The sequence below is a fragment of the Cydia amplana genome, chromosome 18 (assembly GCF_948474715.1).
Source record: "Cydia amplana chromosome 18, ilCydAmpl1.1, whole genome shotgun sequence".
Classification (NCBI taxonomy): domain Eukaryota; kingdom Metazoa; phylum Arthropoda; class Insecta; order Lepidoptera; family Tortricidae; genus Cydia; species Cydia amplana.
In genome coordinates, this window is record NC_086086.1 from 14,973,843 (window position 1) to 14,987,418 (window position 13,576).

The 13,576-nt window shown below is 39.2% G+C and overlaps 1 protein-coding gene across 1 annotated transcript in view; it reads right to left on the reverse strand.

The window, feature by feature from the left end:
* Positions 1 to 1,275: 1,275 nt before the first annotated feature.
* LOC134656628 (ras-specific guanine nucleotide-releasing factor 2-like) overlaps positions 1,276 to 13,576 on the reverse strand; it is a 76,363-nt gene continuing 64,062 nt past the window's right edge. Inside the window, exons 17-34 of the mRNA XM_063512184.1 lie at positions 13,438 to 13,508; positions 12,667 to 12,849; positions 12,338 to 12,394; positions 12,149 to 12,222; positions 11,817 to 11,910; positions 11,162 to 11,415; positions 10,116 to 10,318; positions 9,448 to 9,550; positions 9,080 to 9,150; positions 7,019 to 7,168; positions 6,302 to 6,500; positions 5,387 to 5,484; positions 5,173 to 5,306; positions 4,242 to 4,390; positions 3,767 to 3,846; positions 2,980 to 3,097; positions 2,645 to 2,713; positions 1,276 to 1,428 (exon numbers count right to left, since the gene is read on the reverse strand). Of these exons, the coding sequence (XP_063368254.1) occupies positions 1,276 to 1,428; positions 2,645 to 2,713; positions 2,980 to 3,097; positions 3,767 to 3,846; positions 4,242 to 4,390; positions 5,173 to 5,306; positions 5,387 to 5,484; positions 6,302 to 6,500; positions 7,019 to 7,168; positions 9,080 to 9,150; positions 9,448 to 9,550; positions 10,116 to 10,318; positions 11,162 to 11,415; positions 11,817 to 11,910; positions 12,149 to 12,222; positions 12,338 to 12,394; positions 12,667 to 12,849; positions 13,438 to 13,508 (2,260 nt within the window). The remainder of the gene's footprint in view (positions 1,429 to 2,644; positions 2,714 to 2,979; positions 3,098 to 3,766; positions 3,847 to 4,241; positions 4,391 to 5,172; positions 5,307 to 5,386; positions 5,485 to 6,301; positions 6,501 to 7,018; positions 7,169 to 9,079; positions 9,151 to 9,447; positions 9,551 to 10,115; positions 10,319 to 11,161; positions 11,416 to 11,816; positions 11,911 to 12,148; positions 12,223 to 12,337; positions 12,395 to 12,666; positions 12,850 to 13,437; positions 13,509 to 13,576) is intronic.

Genomic DNA, 13,576 nt, shown 5'->3' on the forward strand with positions numbered 1-13,576 from the left:
CATGAGAACTATGAGAGTATGGATCACTTCATACGCAGAATTGATTGATGGCTGAACATATATTCTGAAATTCGGCAACGCTTTGAAGAAAAAATCCATTGACGCCTATTCTCCACAGATGACACGAGAAGAAATATTGTCTGAAACAAAACTGCAATGCTGATTTTATACGCAGATAGGTATCCAAAATTTACACTATCATCAGAAAAAAAGACGTTTGAGTTTATGGAGACATGACAGAAGACGCGGTATGCTGAAGAACATGTTGTCACAAAAGGAGCGGCAGTCCGTTTAAATGTAAATATGTTGGAATTATGACCTTCTACTGGTGTCAGCGAGCTTGCTGTGATACCTTCACGAGCTAATCACAGCGGCGAATGATAAAATCATGGTTCCTACTGTGCGAAATATTTGTGTGTATTGAATCGAAGCTGTTGCCGGCCTAACTCCAATCTGTGGCTAAATGTTTTGGTGCTTGTAGTTCCTAAGTAGGTACTTATTCTGAATTAAATACTCTGATTGAAACATAATTACATTGTTTTTTATTATTATTTATTTCTCTATTTTCACTTTATTGCACGACACATAGGACGTTTTGCCAAATGGAATTCTCTACCAGTCAGGTGTAAGGCAAACAGAGATTGGTATTGGTATGTAGGATATAAAAGCGACCGTATGTCGAACAGCTAATCTGGTTGCTGGCAGTATACATCTTTCGTGCAGGTATATTATACTGTTAAATCGTACCTATGCTAAAAAAGTGACGAACTCAGAAAGTGACGAACTCAGAAAGTGACGTCCTCAGAAAGTGGCGTTCTCAGAAAGTGACGTACTCAGAAAGTGACGTCCTCAGAAAGTGTCGTACTCAGAATGTGACGATCTCAGAAAGTGACAAAGTCAGAAAGTGACGAACTCAGAATGTGACGAACTCAGAATGTGACGATCTCAGAAAGTGACAAAGTCAGAAAGTGACAAACTCAGAATGTGACGTCCTAAGAAAGTGACATACTCCGCCTGAACCCTCAGTAGGTCACCCCACTGCACACTTACGACACTGTTCGGGTCCATCAATTCAATTCGCTTATTAACTTAAGCACAGCGATCTCATCTTCTCACTCTACACTGCACTGTCTCAGTCTAGCCATTCATGTCTGTCTGATCTCATTTTCTCACTCTATAGCCATATCACTGTCTCAGTGTATTCAGTGTGTGCCGCGCGTCCTAGCGCTCGGGGCGCAGCGGCGCGAGCGCCGCGAGGGACGCGCGCCGCCGCCGCTAGGAGCCGGGCGAGGCGGGCGCGGCCGAGTGCGAGTGCGAGTGCAGCCCGGCCGCCGAGCCGCGCGCCACGCGGGGCTCCAACTCTAAAGACAGCGTGTACTGCCGCTCCTCGGGAATGACAAGGTTGCGGTCGAGCAGGAAGTCGCACACCTGATACAATAAAAATAAACTTTAAAAGAAAAAAGCGGCCAAGTGCGAGTCGGACTCGCGCACGGAGGGTTCCGCACCATCAACAAAAAATAGAGCAAAACAAGCAAAAAAACGGTCACCCATCCAAGTACTGACCCCGCCCGACGTTGCTTAACTTCGGTCAAAAATCACGTTTGTTGTATGGGAGCCCCACTTAAATCTTTATTTTATTCTGTTTTTAGTATTTGTTGTTATAGCGGCAACAGAAATACATCATCTGTGAAAATTTCTACTGTCTAGCTATCACGGTTCGTGAGATACAGCCTGGTGACAGACGGACGGACGGACGGACGGACGGACGGACAGCGGAGTCTTAGTAATAGGGTCCCGGTTTTACCCTTTGGGTACGGAACCCTATAAACCGGCTTCTCTAGCTACTATCATTAGAACTCGAGCTTGAAAAAATTGTGGTTAAAAACTTAATATGCTTAACAAACATAACGAAGAGGACGAATCGCCAAACGTGAACTATGCGTTGTTGAAGAGTTCCGTTCTGATCGTCATCAGCAGTTCCACTTCCTCAAATGTCACTTTTTTTAATGTACCTACCTATATGCTTGATTTGTTGATAAAAACACAAAAATCACTATATGTAGCCTTTAAGATTTGAGGAATTCCCTCGATTCCTCATGGATTACGTCATCAGAACTGGGTTTTGAAAAATCTGTCTGCATACAAACACAAACAAACACATGTCTTATACATACAAACAAAAACAGAATTTTCAAAAAAACAACGGGTTGCACTCCGGGAGTGCCGGCAGAAGTAAAAACTCAGTGACATTGTAACAGTTTTTTGATCAGTTTAACATTTTTTCCCCACCTCAAAAAATGCACAGCGCCGCTAAAGAAATTTTCACTTCAAAAAAAAAATATTCAACCAAATTGATAACCTCCTCCTTTTGAGATTTGGAAGTGTAAGTTTAGCACAGCAACACTGTGCAGCTTACTGGTTTCCTACCCTTATTTTCATGGATACAGATTGAAGTGATTATTACTGGTTCCCTGTCAGTTTCTGGTGCTTTGCTGATTCAGCTGTAAAGTCGAATACCTACCTATTTTGTATGCCGTGCTATTTCTGATTGATTTAAATACGTTTATTACATTATTTTTTTATTAAATGTGGGAATTAATGGAAGTTAATGGAATATGTTAAAAAATCACAAACGTTGACTTACTTTTGGAATGTGATCTATCTTGTACGGTGTTTGCTGGAAGTTTCTTATTTCTCGAATAACGTGCGCGATCTGAAATATACGAAAATTAATTATTAACGTATTAAGATAAAATAAATTGGTAATTACATATTATGGGACAATCTTGACACATATCGACCTAGCCCCACAGTAAACCTTAAAACAACACTCACAAATGGTGTTTCGAAAGATTAACATACATTTTAAAACGTAATACCTATTTAGATTTTTTTAAATAAACATAAATTTGACGATGGATAATTAATAGTTAAGTACAAATGTACAACAACAACAAATATCTTATACCTTACACTTACCATACGCATTTTGGAAAAGTTGAGCAGGCCATCAGGAGTGTAGTTGGTTGTGCCCTCGTCAATGAAAGAGAGGTCCGACAGGTACATTCCCAGGTACGGGATGCATGGCGGATCGCACCTGTTATAAATTGATGGGTAACGTACTAAAATATAGTTGCGATACTATAAAAATGTACGTAAAATATGATGGCAATTATAGCTAATTGCCACTAGTAGTTTAAACCTCACGCCACAGAATAATAAGTACTAGGTACAGGTAAAGAAGGTTCACTCTCTAACAAAACGCGTGTATTACGAGAGATAATATTATAAGCGCAAGCGCGAGCAGGCATAGGCGTCCGCAATTACTACTGCTAGACACCAAAATTGGTGTGAGCCGCATGTACTTACGTCCCGACGCGCCGAAATCGCGGAGTGAGCCATGGCTACTACTAAATATTATGTAGGTATACTATACGGTGTAATTGCCATGACTTATTCAAGGATACTTAATCAAGGATTGTAAACTGAAATTGATGTCATATATATTCAGGAAAAAGTGACGAAGCCCTCCAGTGGTGAAGGCCGGATTCGAACCGGCGTCTTTAGCAATCAGGGCTAACGCCTTGAACCCCTATGCCACCCCGCCACGGCACAAAACACAAATCAAAATATTTAATAAAATAATTTGATTTGTTCCCAAAGATGTGAAAAGGGTGTTAATTATAGGAATCCACGGATAAAAATTAAATATAATTACTATTTAATAATTTGAATATGATACGGATTTTCAAAATTAGGTACTGACCTGTGAAGGGCATCTCTCAAAATTCGGAATCGACATTCAGAGGATATGATCGTCTGCATTTTTTCCATCGTCTGCTTGCTCTGAAAATAAATAATTTAAATGATTGAATAAAACTGCTGGATGAACAAACATAAGGGTCCCTTTTGTGCCTTTTTGGTACGGAACCCTAAAAACCACGGACTTACCTATACTGAGTATTTACTTTTATTAGACAATCAAAATTAAATTATAGAGTTAGTTATGATTCTGTGATGATCGATAGTATGATAAATAAAATAATATTTAACACCATGTAACGCGAAACAATACTCGAACCTATAGTATGATACTTTTTTTGAAGACTGTCGGTCGGTTGTCTTAATTTTTTACTGTACTTTTAGTGTATTTGATTTGTGTTGAGTAACTTTTACCTTCCAAAATACCTACCTATACGATGAACGGTCCACGCAAACGAGCTTGCAAACGGTGAACTTACAGTTTTGGAGACCTTCTCCCAAGTCTTCTTGAGACGATATACCGACGTGTTGGACAGTGCAGCACATACTTGCAGCACGCCGTTGAAGTTATGAAGACAACGTGCTATGTCGGCTACGGCTGCCCACTTTTCTATGGCGGCCACGCGTCCTGGAGAAAAAAATTTTTTGATACATTCTTTTATTGCTGACTCTACACTATTTGCACATCTGGGTCAAACACAAAACTTGTGTGTTCGCGCGAACTGTACAGTTTTCTCACCTGTGGGCAATAGTTAATAGCTTGTGGGCATGTAGGTAATGATTTTATCATACCTACTTATCCAAATAAGTAAACGGAATACCATTTCATGTGAGTTAAAATAAGAAAATTAACCTTTATAGGTCTTAACTTTTGTGTATGTCTACAGGAAAGAAGCGAACACAGTTTTGTGTTTGACCCATTTATCAAATCTTTTCTTGAGACCTTTCTATTGAGTTCTGAAGTGGTTTTTTTTCTGGATGAGCTTCTTTGACGAAAGAGAGAAATGGTTCAAATTTACTTTCCACGTTTGAATAAGACTTTACAAATATGTGTTTTACAGAATATATAAAGTGAAGCTAAGCAAAATCACGTCTTACTTAATCAGAGAAGCATCTTACCCTACCGACTGCGCCATGTAATATTAAGATTTGAAATAAACAACAACCATATCTAGTTTGGTCTAATAATGATTGATTAATCTGTTCAACCATAGAAAAAAAACATAAAAAGTCAAAGACAAACTAAACATAGGTACTCCACACATCCAAAGCATCCATGTAGAGTATGTAGTAGCACGATATGAATGTAACCTGCGTAGAGTTCAGGCTTCCACCTTCACGTCGAATTTTATTAAAAATCGAAGATGTTCCACATAAAGAAGTATTAAGTATCAATTTGAACATACAAACCTGCCAAAGTATATTTCTTGAGGATTTCCGAGATGACGAGGTTGGAGATGTGATTGAAGTGTGACGTCATCAGCAGGATGTGTGGCGCTCGTTCAGCCTTGTCGGCCTTCGTCCACGCTTGCCCCAGGAATTCTCTGAAAGATTACAAAAAAATTAACTTTGGATCCACTGCTGATAACATTTTTCAAATAGGTATAAATTATTTTTTCCTTACTCGCTGTGAATGGAGCTAAAGATCTGATAGTCCAAATACGTCATTTGCTCAGCTATCTCCAGTGCTGACAGAGTTTCCACGCTTTCTTTAGTTGGTACCTGCAAAAATAAATAGTAAATAAATAATTTACTTTGAATAATGACAAAAAAAATCCTTGAGAATGCAGACGTTTACAACGGTTATAATAATGACAACGAAAATATTCAAAAAAACGATAACGATAATGAGCATGTCAATAATATAGATAACAATGATGCCGTAGATGATTTTACCAAAGATGAATGGAAAATTGCTTATGAATTTGGCACGTTATATAATAAAGTAAACGATACAATTATTGATGACAATGACGGCGATGATACTGATGATATTTATGGTAAATATGATTTAAATAATGACGGCCCTGATGATAATAAACAAAATGACAATGGTAATAAAGATAACCTATTGGTAGTGATGGTACTTGGGCGTTTTTTTTGTTGTCCCCTACACTTTTTTTTCAAATTTGGGATTTTTTATGTTATTTCTACTCAGAATCACGAGCTCTTTCTATCCTAATAGGAGAAAAAAGTGTCCTAAGGTTTTTATTTCCATTACGTCACCATTTTTCATAGACTTTGTATGGCGGTCGCGGAATGGAAAAATCGAAAAATGTATGGAAATTTTGGGCTCGGCTCTTTCTGTCCTAATAGGAGAAAAAAAGTGTCCCAAAATTTCCCTACTGTTTTCGATTTTTCCATTCCCGACCGCCATACAAAGTCTATGAAAAATGGTGACGTAATGGAAATAAAAACCTTAGGACACTTTTTTCTCCTATTAGGATAGAAAGAGCTCGTGATTCTGAGTAGAAATAACATAAAAAATCCCAAATTAAAAAAAAGTGTAGGGGACAACAAAAAAAAAACGCCTACTTACTGGAGGCGGAGCAAAGAGAGCCTTCAAATCCACCGCCCTATCAGGTGACCGTTCCAACAGCCTCAACAACTGAGCAGCCGCCTTATGTTCCGCCGGCAACAGTCCTGGACTGGCCTCGATCTCCTTGAGGAAGTCCATGGTGAGGCCGCGGAGACGCTCGTCTGACCAGAAGTCGGAGGAGTGCTTGGAGATCCAGTGCCTGGTCGTGATGAGACAAGATAGTTTTTAACGTGAATCTCATATTGTTGTTCCTAACAGTTTTTATTTACGATATAAACATGTCGTTCAAGTTTTTCTTTTTATACATAGGTATGTTTAGAAACTCTGCAGTAGGCCGTGAAAACTTGGTTCTCGTTCTTATAACAGGTGTGCATATCCTCCTCCTTCTCCTCTTTGCTTGGTACTCCTCAGAACTGAGGGTCGTAACCTCCTATAGTACATGGTCCACATGGTTCCGGATGCCTATATTGCCTATTTAATGAATTGCATTGATTCCTCTTTGAGGCCTCTGCCAAAAAATTGTTGTGGTGATCAACATGATGAATATTTCAGCCATCAAATATTATTTTTTTTCATGTTCCCCCAAAATCTTACAACTTTTCCTTTTAGTCCTTTCTAATTCAGAAACTATTTGTATTTCTCTCTATCAACACTATCAATGGTAATTGTATGACCACAAGCTTTGCTAATAACCTAATTTTTTTCTGAAGTGCTCACCTCAGCACATTCAACACTCGCATAGTAGCAGCAGTGGATATAACAGAGTCTCGTCTAGTCTGCGGCGGTGACGTGGTGGGTGGCGACCGCGGGTTCGACGACGCCGACGTGGCCACGGCGAACGCAACCGCTGCGGTTGAAGTACTGCTCCTACATATTGAAAACTCCAGTGAAGATAAAGAAAAGATACACGGCACCTAGCCAAGATAACCGTATACTGATCAACGTCAATCGAAAACCAAAAATGTTTCAGAAAGTTAGGAAAAGTGACGTGAGCGTGATAGATACAAATAGTTTATTTCGGAAAAATACAAGAACAGTTACATACATTTTATACTCTGACCCCCACACTTAGGCAAGGCCTGTCCCTAGAGGTAAATCATGCGGTTTTTTCATAAAGATAGGTTATTTAAATTTCGTTTGGCGTTGTCTATTTTAAACGGTTGTCATTTGGCTAGGTCCTTAATAACAAAAATGGGTTAAAAGTGCGGGCTGCAATACCTAGGAACATTCCGGTAAAAAAAGGCTAACCTTCGGGTGTTTATGTTTTTCTACTTACCTGAGCCTTGAGTATATTCGAAAATATACGCCAAATTTAGGCTTAGAAACTTAAAGTACTTTGGTTTTTGACCACTCTTTGCCACGCTGAGTGAAAAAGCTAAAGACAATTACCCCTTTTAGAGTTTCATTTATTTTAAATTGAAAATCGTTATTAAAAGTTTTTTAGTTCAGTATTTCAAGGCTATTGTATTTCTTTTTTCGTTTTTGATTTATATATCGATCTTGTAAGCTTGTTCGTGGAATTTCAAAAGTATTTCAGGTTTTTAGCAGAAAAATGGTTCACTACAGAATGACATCTCGCTGAGCATCTTGGTGACCACAAAGTTATTTGGATTAGTAATAATAGTTATGACGTCTAATATTTATTATATAATTATATTAGTGCATACTTTAATAGATAGCCATTTAGTTTGTCAAAGCCCGACGTAGAATTTATTTGGTGATGATAAGGACACAGAATTGACTAGAATGTTTATATGTAAAGATAAGACTTAAGATTGAAACTAGACGGACATTGTTAGTGAAAGATAAAAAGAGAGAAAGCAAAATTAAGACTAGAATAAATCACGTAACGCCATATAGTAAAAAAAAACTACTACATGCATAGAGAAAAGACAAATAGATAGGAAATGGTAAAATTAAAAACGATTTAAGTTCATGCATATATTGATTTAGTCAAGAATTTATTTAAAGGAGACATATAATGAATCACAATACATGGACAGTTTCGTAAGTAGATAATTTTGAATCGATCATGACGCAAAAACCTCAAAGATATCAATCGTTCAGGCTTTTACATCAACGAAAAGGATATGATTAAATCGTGCCAATTCTCTACGAATTTCAAATATATTTTTTACATACAAATGTCCGAATTGTGTTAGTTCCTGTTTTCTGATTTTGATGGCGTGAGGCTTGTGCCATTTGTGACTGAAGAACATGTAGGAAAAGTTAACACAAGTTTGATAAAGAAGAAGATGGCAGCTAATGTAGACTGAATTGCTGTCGACGTGATAGTGGCTGAGTATAAGCAGATTCAAAGTCAAAAGTAAAACGTGTGGTGAGTTCTGTTCAAAGTGTAGTTCGATGTGCCCTGTGTACTACATCTATCGAGGACCATACAAAAAAATCTTAAAGGGCAAAATTCTAAAAAAGCGTAATTTCAAAGTCCTCTACGGCCGCTCTAAAAGCCTGCAGTCTACGAGTTACCTCTCTCTCACTCACCACAACGGGTCTTTTCCGAAGCTGTTAAATGAATACCAATTGAATTATTCTGATTTTTTATTTCTAAACAATTTTGTTGCGCGACGGACGTCACGGTCCGACCCGTAATTGTGTGCAATTAAAAATTGTGATTGTACAATTTTAGAAAAGTTACATGCCACAACATTGAGATTTGAATAAGCTCTCAATTTGTGCTGAACAATAATTAGTAAATCGATAAAGTTATGAATAAGAGAGATGATGATAATGGTAGAAATAATAATAGGTTAGTCGTACCTCCTGTGAGACTGGCGGAATGACGTAATGACGACTCCTGCCTTGGATTGGCTCGTTTCACGACGATAATTCTGGAAAGGTATAAAAAACAATAAGATAATGAAAGAAGAGTACCTACCTACGAAACATCACCAGAGTTCAAATATTTGGGTCCTTTGCTTCAATAGCGTGTCTAAAATTATTAACACACTCACTGCCAGCAACCCGCTAGGTGAGTTGCCAGTTTGTTGGGGCTTTTCGCTATGAAGCTGAAAAACGCGTTACCAGCTACGAACGTAGTGTGTTGCTCGCGCTTAAGGCAAAATACTTAAATGTAGGTATTTAGAGCGTAATATTGTAATGTAATGCATCAAAAAACATGAAAATACCTGTACTTGGGACACCTGAGAAGTGACAGAGGAGCGTGGCTCCGAGCCGCCCCAGTAGCGGCGCCTCTCGCTGTTGATCGAAGAGTTGGTGAAGCGACGCTCGCTGCCAAAGAAACAAAATGTGGACTTTTTGATGCACATATATTGATACCATAAGCGACTCAAACTGAAAAGTGAAGAGGAAAAGAGCGTAACCCAAGTTAATTCCGATACTTGACTGTCGGCATCACCTTCAATGAACTATAAAAGCGGTTAATAATATGGCTGATGGCGATACTCTCGTGCGACTTGAAATGGATCCCATATAGGGTTGCCAGATCGAAAGGCGCTATTATCGGGAAAATATATATATTTTTTCGGGATTTTGGGACTTAAGTCGGGAAAAAAGAAGCATTCAAATTAAAATAATTATATTAAAAACAACGATATTTCACATTATTGGCTGTCAGCTGCTCTGCCCGATTGGGCAGAGATTTCGCCATGCCGCGCTGACGGACTCGACGCGGGTCGCTCGCTCGCTCGACGACAGTTAGGAACTTGAAATTATTGTTTTATAACGTGAAGCTGTTTTTCGGGACAACTTTCACTTTGTCGGGAATCGGGAACACATGCTTAAAATCGGGAGAATCCCGCCAAATCCCGACCATCTGGCAACCCTAATCCCATACCTGACAGAACGCCGAGGTGTGTACCGTCCTGTGTCCGAAGCCCGGCGGCTCTCTTCAGCGGCGGCGGCGGCGGCGGCGGCCTCCCGCGCACCGTCGGAGCGGCGCCGCGCGTCCGACGCCGACATCGCTGCCGGCAGCAGGCGCCGTGGGCTTTGCGACATTGTGCGGACTCGCTGAGAAACGAATAAGGGATTTGGATATGGCTTGATCTTGTCAGCAATGAGGGATTTGGCTTGGTCTTGTTGATTCGGAATCCGTGCAGCATGAGTAGTATGAGTGGTCTTATTTAGTATTTTTTATCCATTGAGGCTATAGCCTATATAATAATATGCGACTGCGGCTACCATCCGTATCCGCATCCATCATAGTTATACGTCGCACGCACTGATTCCTTATCGTCGAGTAAAGCGCATTAGAAAGCATACTTACTATAGATACTTAGGGTCAGTAAAGATTCTTCTTTCAAATAGCATCAGAATTCAGAATGAAATCTTATTTTTTTTCCGCAGCACATTTAAGGATGTCCATCATCGAACATTCTAAAAGAAACTTACCTCCGACAACCTCTCTGCGATATAGAACAGTTCGAGTTCTTCTCTCTCGGGTCTCTATTGTTTCCCAAATAGTTTTAAGACAACATAATGTATTGTTTGTCAGAATTTTCGTTAGTCATAATTCATTTGGTTCAGAAACGCGTCACTTTTCAGGATTGCCATAAAACAAACCTAACCTAACCTATCTATAGGATAACCTAACGAAAATCCTGAAATGTTAACGGTTTCAGTTTGATGACTAATGATAATATGACAAACAATACATTATGACTTAAAACTTTATGGGAAACAAGGGGGTCCCTTCTCTCTCTTCTCCTCTTTCTTATTCTTTCTCCTGTTCCTCCTCCTTATACTTGATATTCTCGTCGCTCTGATCGACCAGCTCTATGCTCTCATCCTTCATGATGGCTGCTACCGCATCAATGTCCTTGGAGTCTATCCACTATATCTACATAAGGTTGCCCATCATCAAATCTTCTTAAAGAAACTTACCTCTGAAAACCTCTGCGAAATCTTAAACTTTTCCTCCTTTTTACTTTTTTCCTGTTCCTCTTCCTTATATTTAATATCTTCATCGCTCTGCTCCACCAGCTCTATGCTCTCAACCTTCATGATGGCTGCGGCCGCATCATTATCCTTGGTCGGGGACTTGCGGGTCTTGGGGTCCGGGGGTTCGGGGCTGGACTTCTTTGGGGTCCCCACTAGGGTCACTGAGCTTATGCCGCCGGGGGATGTCGGGGTTGTACCTTTAAATATATATATTTGTTTATTGTGGCAGGCCGTTTATCGTTATAGTATAATATAATTTCCAGCGAAACTGTTGGATGACGTTATGTTTTTATATTTCTTATAAAGGTATCAATATTTGTCATGTGATACTCATGATATCATTCCATAACCGAGTTTTAAACAACGTTATATTTTACAGATCTTGAATTAAAACATTTTTAAAACTACATAATACTTCAACTGGAACTATCGTGAAGTACATAATGATTTTTTAACTTAAACTAACTAAATCAAACTAAAATGGTTTAACTCACGAATTTTAACAAACTCGCGCGACATGTTTCCGAGATCCTTGGTCATCATTCTCAAGTACTAATAATTGATAAAATGATTTTTCAGAAATGAAAGCTTAGGTTACCTTTCAAAGTCTCATTGCTAGAAGACGTGGCCATTATCTTTGGGATAGTTAAGAGGCCGTTGTCTTTTTCATCTTTCTCCTCTTTTTCCTCTTCCTTTTGTAAGCATGGTTAAAGACAATCCAATAAGAACATTTATCAGTAACATCATTTTACTTACGCTGTATGCTTATTTATATACCATATACCTGGTTATTTTATTTTGAAATATCATAGTCGAAACAAGTAGTTCAAGGTTAACCAAAATTTAAACTTATTATGTGTTTTTCAGTTTGTCAGTTGCTTTTGGCCTGGCTCCAAATAATATTCAAAGGTGAATAAATAATTGATTTACCTTGCATACGCTTATTGAGGAGGTCCGTCGTGATGGCGCCATTAAATATGGCGACAGCTTATCGTCTTCCTCGCCTGCGTGAAAATTAAACGCTTTAGTTCCTATCCTTATAAATACCTTTAGAACATAAAATAATAAAAAGATGAATAAAGTGTTATTGTTAGTAAAAAGGCTTAAGTGTAAACTTACTTTTTAATCTCGAAGGTTTCCAATGCCAATCTCTTTCACTGAATTCAGATCCATATCCTAAAACACCAGTAATTATATTTTAATTAATTAATTAGGTAAGTTTACCCAACATTGCAACCAATTTAACATGTTTACCAGGAAGTAGATGTTGTATGAGTATACAATACATTATCATGTGAAAGTGGCAGAAAGTTTCTGATATTATCGGAAACTTCAGAAAAATCTCTCATAAATTAAAGAAAGATTAATTTTGAAAAATTCTCCACTTAAAATTTTGAGAGAGCTTTCTTTGCGAGATTTTTCCTTATGGAAATATGGAGGGAATTTGCCTGATACAGAGCTGGCGGCGCTGGTCTTCCGCGTAGCATCGGGCGGCGGAGCCAGCTCCAACTCCTGGGCTGACTGCTCGTAGAACACCTGCTTCAGAGCCTCGAGGACAGTCACGCCGTCGGTGAACACGCGGTACGTCAGTAGAAACGTGTTTAAGAAATCCACTGAGAGGAAGCGGAGATCTGAAAAAAAGGAAAGTTTCTAGGTTTTTTTAAGCTAAGTGTAAGGCCTGAGTGGACGCTTGAAGCGGAGCGTTAGGCGGGGCATGCAGCGAGGCGTCGGGCTCACAAGTGATTTGAATAGCGTGCACTAAGGCCGCCACTATACGTTTGCATTTGTTTAACATGCACGCCGCACGCCCCGCCCCGCTACACGCCCAACTCGAGCGTCCACTCAGGCCTTACACTAAGGCAGATGAATCTTGTGGCGACGCTTAAAGATCATTGTATGGACAGTGTTACTTTGTATGGCTATGGATTTACATACCTGCTTAGAATTTAATGATTGAATCACATGAGTGATACAGCCAAGGATGTCGCCAGCTGATGGGCTACGGGAAGTCAGTTCCAGGGGAGTGGGAGGGGCATACATTTAGTTAGCAATGCTGCCGCCTCCCTGACCCTCTTGGATATCTCCAGTAGACTTGTTAAAATACTGATTAAGCATGACATGATAAAGTGACTATACGATTCTAAACATACAGGTTGGACATTGTCTACATAAGATTGCTTGGTGGAAGACATACCTGAAATAAAATTGGCATCACTCACCAGTAAGCCGCTGTAGAAGTCGTTGTGGGGTGGCCGATCTGATCTGTGGCACCTTGCATGAATTCAATGTCCTGAAAATTTTTATTGATCTGAAAAATTACATTTATGTTGTCCAAAATAGTATAAAACGTAAAATGAA